At 39.0% G+C, this 15,588-nt stretch overlaps 2 protein-coding genes across 2 annotated transcripts in view; one reads left to right on the top strand and one right to left on the bottom strand.

Annotated features, from left to right (window-relative positions):
* Window positions 1–13,258, top strand: part of LOC105473625 (proteasome 20S subunit alpha 3) — a 27,076-nt gene extending 13,818 nt beyond the window's left edge. The window contains exons 6-11 of the mRNA XM_011727493.2: window positions 1,970–2,042; window positions 4,816–4,881; window positions 8,587–8,633; window positions 11,306–11,373; window positions 11,827–11,891; window positions 13,097–13,258. Of these exons, the coding sequence (XP_011725795.1) occupies window positions 1,970–2,042; window positions 4,816–4,881; window positions 8,587–8,633; window positions 11,306–11,373; window positions 11,827–11,891; window positions 13,097–13,141 (364 nt within the window). The 3' untranslated portion in view covers window positions 13,142–13,258. The remainder of the gene's footprint in view (window positions 1–1,969; window positions 2,043–4,815; window positions 4,882–8,586; window positions 8,634–11,305; window positions 11,374–11,826; window positions 11,892–13,096) is intronic.
* The window catches only part of LOC139364003 (arf-GAP with GTPase, ANK repeat and PH domain-containing protein 2-like), a 32,041-nt gene continuing 26,459 nt past the window's right edge, over window positions 10,007–15,588 (bottom strand). The window contains exon 4 of the mRNA XM_071099233.1: window positions 10,007–15,588. The gene's annotated coding sequence lies outside the window, so the exon portion shown is untranslated.

Raw genomic sequence — 15,588 nt, 5'->3', positions numbered from 1 at the left:
GCAGCTTTCACCTCCTGGTTCAAGCGATGCTCCTACCTCAGCATCCTGAGTAGCTGGGACCACAGGCATGGGCTACGATGCCTGGCTAATTATTTTTTTTTATTTTTATTTTTTTGTAGAGACGGGGTCTCACCATGCTGCCCAGGCTGACATTAGTCATTCTTAAGCCTCTCACTTAAATTACATTATGAAACACTTTGCTTTCAGACTATGTAGAATACCTTTCAACTGAGCTCTGAGTTCATCAAACTTCTCTACTCTTTTCAAGGAAGTAAAAATAGTAGAGAGAACTTTTTTTTTCCCATAACTTTTTTTTGTTTTTTTTTTGAGATGGAGTCTCGCTCGTCGCCCAGGCTGGAGTGCAGTGGCACGATCTCGGGTCACTGCAACCTCTGCTTCCCGGGTTCAAGCCATTCTCCTGCCTCAGCCTCCTGAGTAGCAGGGATTACAAGCGCCTTCCACCACGCCTGGCTAATTTTTTTATTTTTAGTAGAGATGGGGTTTTGCCATGTTGGCCAGACTGGTCTTGAACTCCTGACCTCAAGTGATCTGCCTACCTTGACCTCCCAAAGTGTTGGGGTAACAGACCTGAGCCACCGCGCCGGGCCAGAGAGAACTTTTTCAGTAAACATCTATTGGGCACTAAGTTAGTCATAGATGTGGAGACATAGGTGTGAAGTCACACTGATAAAATCTTAGAGGTGATATGATAAAGGGACAACAATTAGGGAACAGAATGTTTCTGGACAGGAGGCAAGGAAAAGAGTGTGAGCTGTAAGGAGACTTGGTAGTTGCAAGCACAGGAACTGGTATGAAAATATTTGGGCCAGAGATAGTTAAGTATGCTTGGTGTGTAGAGTATGAGGTTTAGAGATGATATTGAAGATGTAGGAAGGGGTCCAGTCATGTAAAAGTCTGTGTTCCATGCTGATTTTCAGCAAAGAAAATGTTGAAAGGCTTTAAAATAGTGACAATGAGCTATATATTCTGAAGGATAAGTCTCATATCAGGGTAGAAGATGGATGGAAATGACGGTAGGGATGGGAATTGAATAGTTAAAAATATTCCGCATATGAGATGATGTGTAAGATGATGCTGGTTTCTTTTCTACTCTAAGGCAAATATAGTCGTCCCTTGGTTTTTGTGGGGGATTGGTTTTAGGACCTCCCATGAATACCAGAATCCAAGGTTGCTGAAGTCCCTCATATAAAATGGTTAAGTATTTGCATATAACCTGTGCATATCCTCCTGTATATGTTAAGTCATCTCTAATTACTTGCAATACCTAATACAGTGTAAATAGCTGTTATACTATATCGTTTAGGGAATAATGACAAGAAAATCACAGTTGTTCAGTACAGAAGCAATGTTTTTTGAAAGTTTTCTATCTGTGGTTTGTTGAATCCATAGATGCAGAACTCATGGAAACAGTGCCCACTGTATGTTGCAATTTCAGAAAATCAGTATTTCATACAATCAGCTAATAGCCTAATTTGTTGAGCATAGAAAAATACACTGAACCAATTCTGATTATTGCAGAGAAATGACTGGCAGGATATTGGGAAATAGAATGAAGGGTAGAAAGGATTTCACATGGATTCAGTATACTCTCTGCCAGGAATTTTGTTCCCTTGACCTTTTTGTGTTTATGCCTTATTTTTTGGGCCCTCTCATTAGTTTTGATTTTCATCTATCTTATCATTACTCCTTTCCCTGTACTGCTAGACCTTCTAGGAGACCTTAATCAGAAAGATTAATATTAAACAAAAAAAAAAAGCTACATGAATTTTGAATAATCTCAAGTAGGTACTAGTTTTAATTATTTGAAACCACTGTATGAAAGTACTATGAGTTATATGTATATTAGTAATTTATCTCAGAAACAAAATATAATTGCATTTTAATCATTTTTTCAAAAATACTTTTATGTTATTGCTGTGGTTTAAGCTGTTTGTATACTTTTATGCAGTTTCATGTTAGGGTCTTACAGTGTGAATGACGGTGCGCAACTCTACATGATTGACCCATCAGGTGTTTCATACGTGAGTACTTTTGAATCATTTGAAATTCTATTTTAGTTTAATGGTATTTCATTAGCATTTAAGTCTCATTATAAGATTATATGAAATTTTAAAAAAACTCATTCAAGGAATTTTTTTTTTTTTTTTTTTACAACAACCTCTTGTCCAACAGCATTTTTTTTTTTCCCTTTTTGGTGGAACAGGATCTCACTCTGTGACCCAGGCCGGAGCACACTGGTATGATCCAATGGCTCACGTTGGATCTGATGTTGATCTAACAACAGTTGCGTGAGCACAGCGGCTCACTGCAACCTCTGCCTCCCAGGTTCAAATGATTCTTTTGCCTCAGCCTCCCGGGTAGCTGGGATTACAGGTGTGCACCACCTGGCTAATTTTTTTGTATTTTTAGTAGAGACAGGCCTTTGCCACTTTGGCCAGACTGGTGTTGAACTCCAGGCCTCAAGAGATCTATCCACCTGGGTCTCCCAAAGTGGGAGTATTACAGGTGTGAGCCACCGTGCCCAACCATGTTTTCTTGTTTATCATTAATAACCGATACGAGGCAGAGGAAAGATTTGTTGTTTTCAGTATGTTATTTATAGAAGCTATACAGTGCATATAGTATTTTGAATATGTGATTTTCCTTTTTTACTATAAACACTGTCTTAAAACTGTATTTAATTTCTTCTTTTTTTTTTTCCTCACTCTTGCCCAGGCTGGAGTGCAGTGACACAATCATAGCTCACTTCAGCCTCTTAACTTCGGGCCTCAGGCAATCCTCCTACCTAAGCCTCCCAAGTAACTGGGACTACAGGCCCATGCCACCATGCCTGGCTAATTTTTGTATTTTTTTGGTGTCTGTAGAGACAAGGTCTTTCCACGTTCCCAGGGCTGGTCTCAAACTCCTGGCCTTAAGCAATCCTCCTGCCTTGGACTCCCAAAGTGGTGGGATTACAGGCATGAGCGTCCATGTCCAGCCATGTCATCCCTTTTATTTTATTTATTTTTAAGATGGAGTCTCTGTCTCCCAGGCTGGAGTGCAGTGGCTCGATCTTGGTTCACTGCAACCTCCTTTGCCTCCTAGGTTCAAGCGATTCTCCTGTCTCAGCCTCCCAATTAGCTGGGATTACAGGCATATGCCACCATGCCTGGCTAATTTTTGTATTTTTAGTAGAGATGGGGTTTTGCCATGTTGGCCAGCTGGTCTCCAACTCCTGACCTCAAGTGGTCTGCCCACTCCAGTCTCCCAAAGTGCTAGGATTACAGGCGTGAGCCACCGCACTGGACCTAATTTTGTTTGAGACAACATCGCGCTCTGTCGCCCAGACTGGAGTGCAGTGGCGCCAAACCTCTGCCTCCCCAGTTAAAGCAATTCTGCCTCAGCCTCCCGAGTAGGCTGGGATTAGAAGCATGCACCACCACACCCGGCTAATTTTTGTATTTTTAGTAGAGACGACGTTTCACCACGTTAGCCAGGCTGGTCTTGAACTCTGGATCTCAAGTAATTCGCCCACCTTGGCCTCCCAAAGTGCTGGCATCACAGGCGTTAGCCACCTTGCCCTACCTTCCCTTTTAAAGAGAAGGTTTAAATGTGATTTCTAAGAGCTTTCCCTAAATTATTATTACTATTATTATTTTTTGGAGATAGTCTTGCTCTGTCACCCAGGCTGGACTGCAGTGGTATAATCTTGGCTCACTGTAACCTCTGCCTCCCGGATTTAAGGGATTCTTGTGCCTCAGCTTCTCTCAAGTAGCTGGGATTACAGGCCTGTATCACCACACCTGGCTAGTTTTTGTATTTTTAAAAGTAGAGACAGAGTTTCACCATGTTGCCCAGGCTGGTCTGGAACTCCTGGCCTCAAGTGATCCACATGCCTCGGCTCCCCAAAGTGCTGGGATTACAAGTGTGAGCCACCGCACCCAGCCTATTATTACCGCTTCTTAACTGTTTTCTTGAGATGGAGTCTCACTCTGTTGCCCAGGCTGGAGTGCAGTGGCGTGGTGTCTGCTCACTGCAACCTCCGGCTCCCAGATTCAAGTGATTCTCCTGCCTCAGCCTCCCTAGTAGCTGGGATTACAGGCACCTGCCACCACAGCCAGCTAATTTTTTTGTATTTTTAGTAGAGACGGGGTTTCAGTATGTTGGCCAGGCTGGTCTCCAACTCCTGACCTGAGGTGATCCGCCTACCTCGGCCTTCCATAGTGCTGGGATTTCAGGCACCTGCCACCACAGCCAGCTAATTTTTTTGTATTTTTAGTAGAGATGGGGGTTTCACTATGTTGGCCAGGCTGGTCTCCAACCTGAGGTGATCCGCCTACCTCAGCCTTCCATAGTGCTGGGATTACAGGCATGAGCCACTGCGCCTGGCTGTGCATCCTTTTCTTTAAAAAAATTTACAAAATAAAAACATTGGGGTTTAGAATACTGAACTCATAGGAATTAACTTTATTTCTGTGTTTCAGGAATATATAATTTCATTTTTCATTTTCATAGTGCTAAAATCTTTCCCATTCATGTTCCCCAAAATGTCTCAAAGTGTATATGATTACGCAATTTAAATATTTTTGGATATACCTCTATTAAAAATAGAGGTAGTTTTAGAATTGTTTGGTATTTTAATATTTTTGAGCCCTTTGGCATTCATCAGAATGTGTTTGACTATACTTTTCCATACTTGCTTTTAAAAGTCATTTAACATCCTTTCACTAGGTTATAAATAGAAACATTAGTAGTCATTAATTATATATGATAGCATACTAATTCAGTGATTATATATATATTTTTTCTAAATAGGGTTATTGGGGCTGTGCCATTGGCAAAGCCAGGCAAGCTGCAAAGACGGAAATAGAGAAGCTTCAGGTAATAATTAATGCTTGAATTTTTACTACATTGTCATCCTAATGCAGTGAAATTTTATCACCACAGACATTTCAGTCTAAGGCAGGGATGTCCAATCATTTGGCTTCCCTGGGCCACACATAAAATACACCAACAGTGATGCTAGCTGATGAGCTTAAAAAAAAAAATCTCGTAACGTGTTAAAGTTTGAATTTGTGTTTGGCTCTGCGCCCTGTGGCTGGAGAAGCTTGGTTTAAGGATATAGTGTGGTTTGATGTTTAGAGTAGAGCTTTATGAGGCTGCTAAGTCACTGAATGTGAAAGCTGATAACATATCTACAGAGTTGTGTTATACATCCCTTTATGATTTTTAATAACTGCTATAAAGCCTCAATCTAGAAAAACGCAGCTTTTGATGAGATTTCACAAAATCCTTGAAACCTATTTATGAATCTATGTGAGCTCTAGTTTGAAAATTTTAAAATTTTGAGTTAATAAAAAGTTATATTTTTCCTATATTCTTTCTTTCTTTGGAACACAGCTTTTATGTCTGGCTGTGCTCCACTGGTTCTCTTAACTTTGCTTCTAGCCACATAAGGCATAAATTTTAGCCTATACTCTTACAACTACCCACTTATTTTTTCACAACATACAGCTATTAGTGTGAAAAAGTTTTCTTAAAAGCTTGGTTTTCCTTTTAGCCATACATTGATCAACTTAAAGACTTCATGGATACTGTTTCAGTATTATTGATGACCTGTCAGAAACTTGCCTAAAAAGCAGATGTACAATTTATCAGTGTTTTGGTAAACTGAAGTGAGATAAAATTTCACATACATTTAAATGTTAATGCTGTACTAGAATCTTTCTCAACTACTCATTCAACTTATTTAAGACCAGCTTCTAGAAAATATTTATTCGCGCTTGGCATTTATACAATGCTGAGTTCTAGAACCATCTATAAAGCCTAATTTGTTTCGTATTTTAGTAAAGTTGACAAAAGGATCTTAGAGGTCATTTAGCCCAAGCTCAACTGCAGATTAAACACACTGCATAGGACCACAGAATCAGCTGGTTCTGAACAGTATACAGACCTTATGAGTCTTAGACCTACGTTCTTTTCCATTGCACACTTACTAGTCTGATGCTAGGTTCCTATCTTCTACTCTTTTCCTATTGTTTTCATCTCTCCATACTATTATATGGAAATTTGAAAATTAGAATATTTATACTAGTTGAGGGGGATTACCCCTGTAATACCCTACCAGTTTGGTAGGCCAAGTTGGGAGGATTGCTTGAGCCCAGGGGTTCCAAGACCAGGCTAGGCAAAAGAGTGAGACCCTATCTCCTAAAACAGAATGTTAGCGAGGTGAGGTGGTATGTACCTGTAGTCCTAGCTACTTGGGAGGCTGAAGCAGGAGGACTGTTTGAGCCCCAGGAGTTGGGGGCTACAGCGAGCTGTGATCACGTCACTGCACTCCAGCCATGGCGACAGAGCGACACCTTATCTCAAAAAAATAAAGGAAATTAGAATATTTAGAGCAGTTACTATCTTTCTGTAGTTAAATCCTAGTAAGGAATGGGAAAAACAGTAAGTCCCAGACAAAAATCAAGAAAAAAAATCACTTTAATTGAGGAACACTTACAGTTTGTGACAAAATTATGCTGTGAATCAGGTGTTACAAATTATGGCCCACTGCCTGCTTTTGTGTAAGTTTTATTGGAACACAGCTACATTCAGTCCATGGCTACTTATAGAAAATACAACAGTAGACTATAACATTTGGAACAGGGAACAGAAACCAGAGCCATACAGCTAATAAACCTGAAAATATTCACAAGTTGATGCTTTACAGAATCCATCTGCTGACCCCTGCTCTGTATCATTGTTCTCTTCTGATGGTTTACCAAAAAATAAAAACTTTACAAACATATGTAAAAATATATTTGCCATTTAAAATGTGCTTTTCAAGTTTGACTTTGTAGGATGCAGTTAATTCACTAAATACAGAACTTAACCAATAAGGGCAAAAATTTAAAGATCAGTATTCTTTCCCTTCCTGTGATCACCCTCAATTTAACATGAAGAACTGTAAACATCATAAGCTTACAACAAACTCATCTAGTTAGACTTCAGTTAACCACTTACACATCCCCCTCCCCTATAAACTATTTGAAAAAAGCTGCAGGCATATTGCATCCCTAAATACTTTATTCTCCTTACACCATTATCAAACCCAAGTATCATCTAATAGTCCATAATCAAACTGCCTGAGCAATTTCTACAGTGCCTTTTTAACTGTTTCAAACTGTCGAGGTTCACATTTTCTTCCTTAGATCTCTTTTAGTCTTTTTCTTCCCCAAAATATTTCTTTAAGAGTCTATGCCACTTGCCTTTAGTTGTACCCAAATAATGGTTTATCTATTTCCTAAGATTAATATTCTTAAATTTAAATTTAGTGTTTTGTTGTTGTCATTGTTCCTTCTTCCTCATGTGGTTGTGCAGGCATAGCTTGAGCATCCAGATTTCAAAATTGAAAAAGAAAAAAAGATAATCTAGCTTAAATATATAGTAGTTGAATCACCTAAAGTCTAGACTGCTGTATGAGCACCTGTTATCTTTCACTATATTCCATCATCCCCCAATGTATCCACAATAGATGAAGGGCAGTTTGCGCAAACATTGTTTTGATCCTGTCATGTCTGTTCAGAAATGCCTGTCTATTCAGAAACCTATGTCTGATAATAAAATCTTGCACTGGTTACTATCAAAACCTAACGACATACAGACTCCTCAACTAGGCCCTAGGGGTACTTTTCTACCTTGATTTCCAAGTGCTCAATGAAAGAATGCTTAATTCTAATTTGGAAAAAAGCTTTTGGCTTCCCACTTCTGCTTTATATGTTCATCTCTCTTGAAATCCAATCCAATCCAATCTATATTCTAAGAACCTGCTCAAATCTTGGTTCTTCAAAGCTTTCCCTGGTATTTTGCATTTTTGCTTTGAATAGTTCCACAAAGGATGATTTGTTACTCCTTCCTTCATCTTTCTGTATCTTGCATATAGTAGACATTAATGATTTGTTTGCATTTTATTAGCCTAAATTGGCTATAAAGAGAATCACATGTCTTCTCCAGTTGTTCAAACTTCAGGTCAGACTTCAGATTTATAGGTGGCTGTGGATTTTTATAATTTTATCACAAAGTTAGTGGTAACTATAGGATATCTCGGAATATCTTTTTTGGTGTATAAACTTTTTTTTCTTTTTTTTTTTTTTTGAGACGGAGTCTCTCTGTCGTCCAGACTAGAGTACAGTGGCGTAATCTCGGCTCGCTACAACTTCTGCCTCCTGGGTTCAAGAGATTCTTATGTCTCAGCCTCCTGAGTAGCTGGGATTACAGGGGCGCACCACTTCCATGCCTGGCTATTTTGTATTTTTAGTAGAGGCAGGGTTTCACCATGTTGGTCAGGCTGGTCTTGAACTTCTGACCTCAGGCAATCCGGCTGCCTTGGCCTCCCAAAGTGCTGGGATTACAGGCGTGAGCCACTGCGCCTGGCCTGGCGTATAAATTTCAAAACATTAAAATATGAATCAGGAAACTTCGATTCTGGTCTTTTTCAGACTTCAGGTTATTTTCCTTGGTTTTATATCTGAGTATAAAAGTGAAAATAATTACACAAGTGGAAAATGTTCTTCTGATGAATATACATTTTATTTTCTGTAGATGAAAGAAATGACCTGCCGTGATATTGTTAAAGAAGTTGCAAAAATGTAAGTTGAAATTTTTCTTACCATCCACAAAAATATTTCACTTGACCTTTGCATATATATATTACATTAATCCTAAGAGGCTGTTTTCCTGTAAAATAACTTAGTGTGTTTTAGAAGGTAAATTTAACATTCTAAGAAGCCTCATGAAGGAGGAAAATGTTTTCAAGCCACATTTTTTAGTAGTAATGAATAGGATGGGAAAAATAGCTTTTGACAAACTCCTGTTACAGGTTAAGGACATATAATGTACCATTAGGGCCTTAATTTGTTAGCTCCCAACTTCTCAAATCTCTTAAGTACTAATAATAATAATCTTAGATTGCCTCTAAGAATGCTTACAAACTTTACAGGTTTACAACTAATTTCCATACATGATCCACGAAGCTGGCTCATTTACATAATCTGTTTATTTGGGAAAGATGTGTTTCACTTTTTCAGGTTTATTATAAAAGTTCCTATAACAAGGTAAGAGCAGTATTACAAAACATTTCAAAAACTAGCTTAAGAAACCCTGAATAGCTGATGACAGGTATGTAAACTAGAATACTATTAATATGTAACAGGTATTTAGACAGTAAGCAATAAAAAAGTCAATTAACCTGGGTAGTGATGTTTCAAAAATTTTTTTATTCTTCTAGATAAAAGAGTGTAGACATTTGGTATTACAAATATGCCAACAAAACACGTTGTATAGCCAGCTTTTTAGATTCAAAAGTTATATTCAGATAATTCATAACACCTCTAACTATTCCACATTAGAACTACATGAACAAGGTCTAGTCAATCAGCTCTCTGTACGGTAGTGTCTCAGGTTTTACATCTAACAATACAAGGAAGAAAAAAAATTCCAATGGGCTCTATTGTATAATAAACATACCATTTACATGACACTCAGTCTCTTATAAACTGGTCCATCATTACTGCCACTGCCTTTACCCCTCCTGCTTCCTCCTCCCCTCCGCCCTTCCAGTTTCAGTTGTGAAGCAGGCAGAAGCCATTCTAATGGCAACATTAGGAACCAACATACAGCAGAACTGCTAAGAAAGGAAGTCATTTATCTTCCTTGAATTGTGTAGTATTTTATCATGATATACTCTGTTTCCTTCACTGAACCAATCCTTTGAAGTGCTTCTGGAAGTCAGTTCTTGCCATCTTTTATATTTAGGTATAATGGTAGTCATCTATTAAGTGTTCCATGTTAGGAAAGCCATCCCTTCTTCATTTAAGAAAATGGAGCAGCATGTTATCTTTTACTTAGTTCTAAAAAATTGAGATCCTCTCATATTATAGCAAGGTTTTAGAAGACCCTCCAAAAAGGTGTGTAACTCAGTGGAAAGTATTAGATAAAAGCTATACTCTGCTACTGTACTTAATTTCTTGATTTTTTTTTTTTTTTTTTTTTTGAGATGGAGCCTTGCTCTGTCGCCCAGTCTGGAGGGCAGTGGCACAATCTTGGCTCACTGCAAGCTCCACCTTCCATGTTCAAGCAATTCTCCTGCATCTGCCTCTGAAGTAGCTGGGATTACAGGCACCCACCACCACGCCTGGCTAATTTTTGTATTTTTAGTAGAGACAGGCTTTACCATCTTGCCAGGCTGGTCTTGAACTCCTGACCTTGTGATCCACCCGCCTTGGCCTCCCAAAGTGCTGGGATTATAGATGTGAGCCACCGCACCTGGCCTCTTGATACTTTTTATGTTACTTTAATATGTTGCATGGCAGTGCCTCCTTCTTTGCTGTAATTTGTAAAGTACTACAATGTGAAGGCCAGGTTTTGTGGCATATAAGCCATTATAAAATGGACAAGGAGCTTAAAAAGACTACTGCCAAGAAGCTGTAGGTTGAAGAGACCATAATAATTGCAAACACATAAATTAGTTGGTTTTACTTATTTATTTGAAACAGAGTCTCAATCTCCTGACCTCATGATCCGCCCACCTCTGCCTCCCAAAGTGCTAGGATTACAGGCACGAGCCACTGTTCCCAGCCAATTAGTTGGCTTTAAAAATATTAAAATTAATGGGACAAAAAATAAATTTCCTAAAAGGGCACAGTTAATGACACTTCTTCCTAGTGAATCCATTTTCTTTATGAGGTATTTTTTATAGTTATATCTTTTGTTTGTTGAGACGGAGTCTCTCTCCGTAGCCGAGGCTGGAGTGCCAGTAGTGTGATCTTGGCTCACTGCAACCTCTGCCTCCTGGGTTCAAGTAATTCTCTTGCCTTAGCCTCCTGAGTAGCTAGGATTACAGGCACCCACCACCACACCCAGCTAATTCTTGTATTTTTAGTAGAGACAGGGTTTCACCATGTTGGCCAGGCTAGTCTCAAACTCCTGACCTCAAGTGATCCATCAGCCTTGGTCTCCCAAAGTGTTGGGATTACAGGTGTGAGCCACTCACTGCACCCACCCAAGTTATATCTCTAAAGCAATGGGCAAAAATAAACTGAACTTGGGTTGATTAGATATATTGATTATTTGTTGGGAGAGCAAATGTTTCATTTCAGTCCCTGTGTAATTTGTCTTCTCTAATGTTAAATGCTATGTAGAATGTGTCTGTGTAATTTTATAATTATGGATGGACATTCTAATTTGTACTGACTATGGGTCTGTGAACTACTACAATGTTTGGAGGTTACCAAAAATCTTACCTTTCCCTTTTCTGTTCTAGAATTTACATAGTACATGATGAAGTTAAGGATAAAGCTTTTGAACTAGAACTCAGCTGGGTTGGTGAATGTAAGTTATTTTTGTACATTTATTTGCCTTAGGAATTATCTGTACCACAGCTAATTTACAACTGAGAGTCCTTTCTAAAATAATGAAAGCTAAAACAAATTTACTAGGTTGTCTAAATGAAGGGAAAGTTCTGCTTAATAATTGACTTAAGCTGTGAACAGGTTATTTTTTGAAACATCCATTTCATGGTTTTAAAGATACTTTGCTATAAATTAATGCTCAGGATTTATAAATCATAGCATAATTTACTTTCATTTCCATAAGAACTTAATGTGTAGGCACATATAATCTCATGTGGAAGCAGCACACTAAAATATTTGAGTATTACTCATAGTACAACTTTGCAACCCTAGGTGAGGCAGATCTGTGGATTGGGTAGATCCTGTGGTATACTGCAAGTTACAATACAGTACTCAATTTAAAATTCATTTACATATGTGGCTTAATTTACAGTAACTAATGGAAGACATGAAATTGTTCCAAAAGATATAAGGGAAGAAGCAGAAAAATATGCTAAGGTAAGCCACAGCACAAAAACTTCTCTTGGCCAGGTACAGTGCGGGGAATCACTTAGCCCAGGAGTTCAAGACCAGCCTGAGCAGCACAGCAAGACCCCATCCCTAATTTAAAAACAAAACAAAACAAAACAAAAAAACTCCTCTAACCAAAATTGTGTTGAATAATATAAATCAACTTGGGTGGCTTCTATTAAATATCACTAATAGTTCAGTTGAACTAAGAATAGAAATTTTCTAGGTTATCTCTAGTGGGTACAGTTGCCTTGGTTCCAAAAAAATTGTGAGGGGTTTAGAGTGCAAAGAGTTTTTTTAGGACTTTTAAGTATATGTTCTTTTTTTTTTTTTTTTTTTTTTTTTTGAGACAGAGTCTTGCTCTGTCACCCAGGCTGGAGTGCAGTGGCACCATCTCTGCTCTGCAACCTCTGCCTCCAGGGTTCAAGCAGTCCTGCCTCAGCCTCCCCAGTAGCTGGGATTACAGGAGCACGCCGCCACACCTGGCTAATTTTTGCATTTTTGGTTTCACCAATAATACAGAGACGGGTTTTCACCAGGCTAGTTTCAAACTTGACCTCAGGTGATCTGCCTACTTCGGCCCCAAAAGTGCTGGGATTACAGGCTTGAGCCACTGCACCTGGCCTCTTAAGTATACATTCTATCAAAGATACAGTCATTGCATGTTAGAGCAACATTTGCTTAATTATCTTTGTGCAGGTATCTTTTTTTTTTTTTGAGACAGAGTCTCAAAAATCACCTTTAGTCTTTTTTTATTTTTTGAGACGGAGTCTCACTCTGTCACCCAGGCTGGAGTGCAGTGGCCGGATCTCAGCTCACTGCAAGCTCCGCCTCCCGGGTTTACACCATTCTCCTGCCTCAGCCTCCCGAGTAGCTGGGACTACAGGCGTCCGCCACCTCGCCCGGCTAGTTTTTTTGTATTTTTTTTTTTAGTAGAGACGGGGTTTCACTGTTAGCCAGGATGGTCTCGATCTCCTGACCTCAAGATCCGCCCATCTCCGCCTCCCCAAGTGCTGGGATTACAGGCTTGAGCCACCGCGCCCGGCGTTGCGTGGGTATCTTATTCTAGAACTGTTCATTCAGTTACAAGTAAAGGAATTTAACCACTTAAGTGGTTGTAGCTTAACTTGCCCACAGGTATGGGATATAACAATTTTAAAAATCATTTTAAAACACCTATTTTCTCTTAACAGGAATCTCTGAAGGAAGAAGATGAATCAGATGATGATAATATGTAACATTTACTCCAGCATCTATTGTATTTTAAATTTCTACTCCAGTCCAATGTAACTATTTAGCCCTGGATTATACATACTGTCCAATTTTCATTAAATTTTTGTCTTATAACTATTGAAGTTTGGTTAATATCTGCTTTACAAAATTGGTGGAGGTAAATGGGGACATTTAATCAATTTTAAAATATAGATTTATGACTACTGAAAAATTCTTTGGTTAAAACGCTGCAGAATTAATTCCAAGACTGTAGATTAATTCAAAGCCCCATCTTCATCACTCAACTAGAATTTACAGATCATATTCTCCTGGGCTTACCAACTTAGTGGACAAATAATTGATACGGTTTCCCACTTTCATATTTAGTGAAATAACTGGTTTTAATCTTTAGGTGTGATAAAGATGAAAGATGTTTCAGTTTTGGATCATTTTTCAAAAACTGACCCTTCTCAAGAAAGATCGTTCAATGCATGAGCCAAGAATGTTTTTGCTTTTTTCCTTCATTGTGGTGAGGGGTGGATTTAAGGATCAATAAAGTCCCTATTCTGTCACTAAAAAAATTTCTTGATCTCCAAAGATTAAAACAAAAATACCGGCCAGGCGCGGTGGCTCAAGCCTGTAATCCCAGCACTTTGGGAGGCCGAGACGGGCGGATCACGAGGTCAGGAGATCGAGACCATTCTGGCTAACACGGTGAAACCCCGTCTCTACTAAAAAATACAAAAAAACTAGCCGGGCGAGGTGTCGGGCGCCTGTAGTCCCAGCTACTCGGGAGGCTGAGGCAGGAGAATGGTGTGAACCCAGGAGGCGGAGCTTGCAGTGAGCCGAGATCCGGCCAGTGCACTCCAGCCTGGGCGACAGAGCGAGACTCCGTCTCAAAAAAAAAAAAAAAAAAAAAAGAAAAAAACCATCAGACAGCTTTAATGTTAAAAATCAGAATTTATGTGAAAGTGCTCTGTAAACAGAACTGTTACTAAGTGGAATAAACAGCACTGTGGCCAAGAAGAATAACTTGAAGCTGAAAATCAGTACTCACAGCAGGAACAAACAATTTGAACTCAGGCCACGTATACACACCCTCTAGTGGACTCATGCCAGTGTCACTCCATTCAAGTGTTATGCTTTCCTAAGAAGGTAATCTAGCCAGTGAAATTTGCGTGCAGGGTATCACTGGACTTTGAGCATTTGTGTAGTTTAAATAGCAAATCATTATACCTGAATATTAATAGCTAACTACTACACAAACAACTCAAAACCAGTAATGTCATATGTCATTATCATGGCTTCTTTTATGTAACATTATCTGCTATATATTACCACTCAAAATATATTTAAAAATACGTATTTTAAAATATATTAGAGCATATGGCTCAAGCAATCCTCCCACCTCAGCCTCCCGAGTAGCTGGAACCACAGACCACAGGCAAGCATTATTATGCTTGGCTAACTTAAAAACTTTTTGTGGAGGTGGCATCACTATGTTGCCCAGGCTGGTCTTGAACTCCTGGACTTGAGCAGTCTGCCCACCTCAGCCTCCTAAAATGCTGAAATAACAGGCGTGAGCCACCGGGCCTGGCCACAACTCCTATTTAATTGTGAATGACACAAGGGTCGGTTTTAGAAAAATACAGGAACAACACTAAATTGGATCCATTTACAGACGGATAAACTGACTATCCCTAAGCCAATCTATGGTCATTCCTATACTTTCCCAAAGTTCCAAAGTATGAATGGCACATGAATCTTTATTCTTTCAATCTATCCTTAAAATTCACACCAGCATAGTTAAAACCCTCTTTAAAAGACACTGGTTTTAAAGAACCAATGGGGGGGTTGACATCTATAGATGCCATAATGTAAGCAGACATACCTAGCTCTTCAACTCTTAAGAAAGAAAGAAAATCAAGTGATGTGATTTTCTTTTTCTGAGATGGCGTCTCGCTCTGTCACTCACGCTGAAGTACAGTGACGTGATCTCAACTCACTGCAACCTCTGCCTCACGGGTTGAAGAGATTCTCTTGCCTCAGCCTCCCAAGTAGCTGGGACTACAGGCACCTGCCACCACGCCCAGCTAATGGGGTTTCACTGTATTAGCCAGGCTGGTCTCAAATTCCTGACCTTGTTATCTGTCCACCTCAGCCTCCCAAAGTGCTGGGATTACAGGCATGAGCCACCATGCCCAGTCACCAAGTGATTTTCATACACACTAAACAGGATTAATAAATAAAAAGCTGGTACATTTTACTTTGATAAATGTAAAATTTATTTTAAGCAAAGACTGAGCACCTTATTACCATAAATCATCTTGATGCTGGTACCTAAAAAAAAAAAAAAAAAAAAAGTTTAAAAGTTTTGCTTTAGAGATTCCAAAGAATAAAATATATTTAGACTTATAAAAGCACTTATCTGATATGATTCTATTTGCTTTTATTTCTTTATTCATAAAGAGAC

This window comes from Macaca nemestrina, chromosome 7 (genome assembly GCF_043159975.1).
Source record: "Macaca nemestrina isolate mMacNem1 chromosome 7, mMacNem.hap1, whole genome shotgun sequence".
In the NCBI taxonomy this organism is placed as follows: Eukaryota; Metazoa; Chordata; class Mammalia; order Primates; family Cercopithecidae; genus Macaca; species Macaca nemestrina.
The sequence above is the reverse complement of the archived record's forward strand: the minus strand, read 5'-3'. Positions and strand labels throughout refer to the sequence as shown.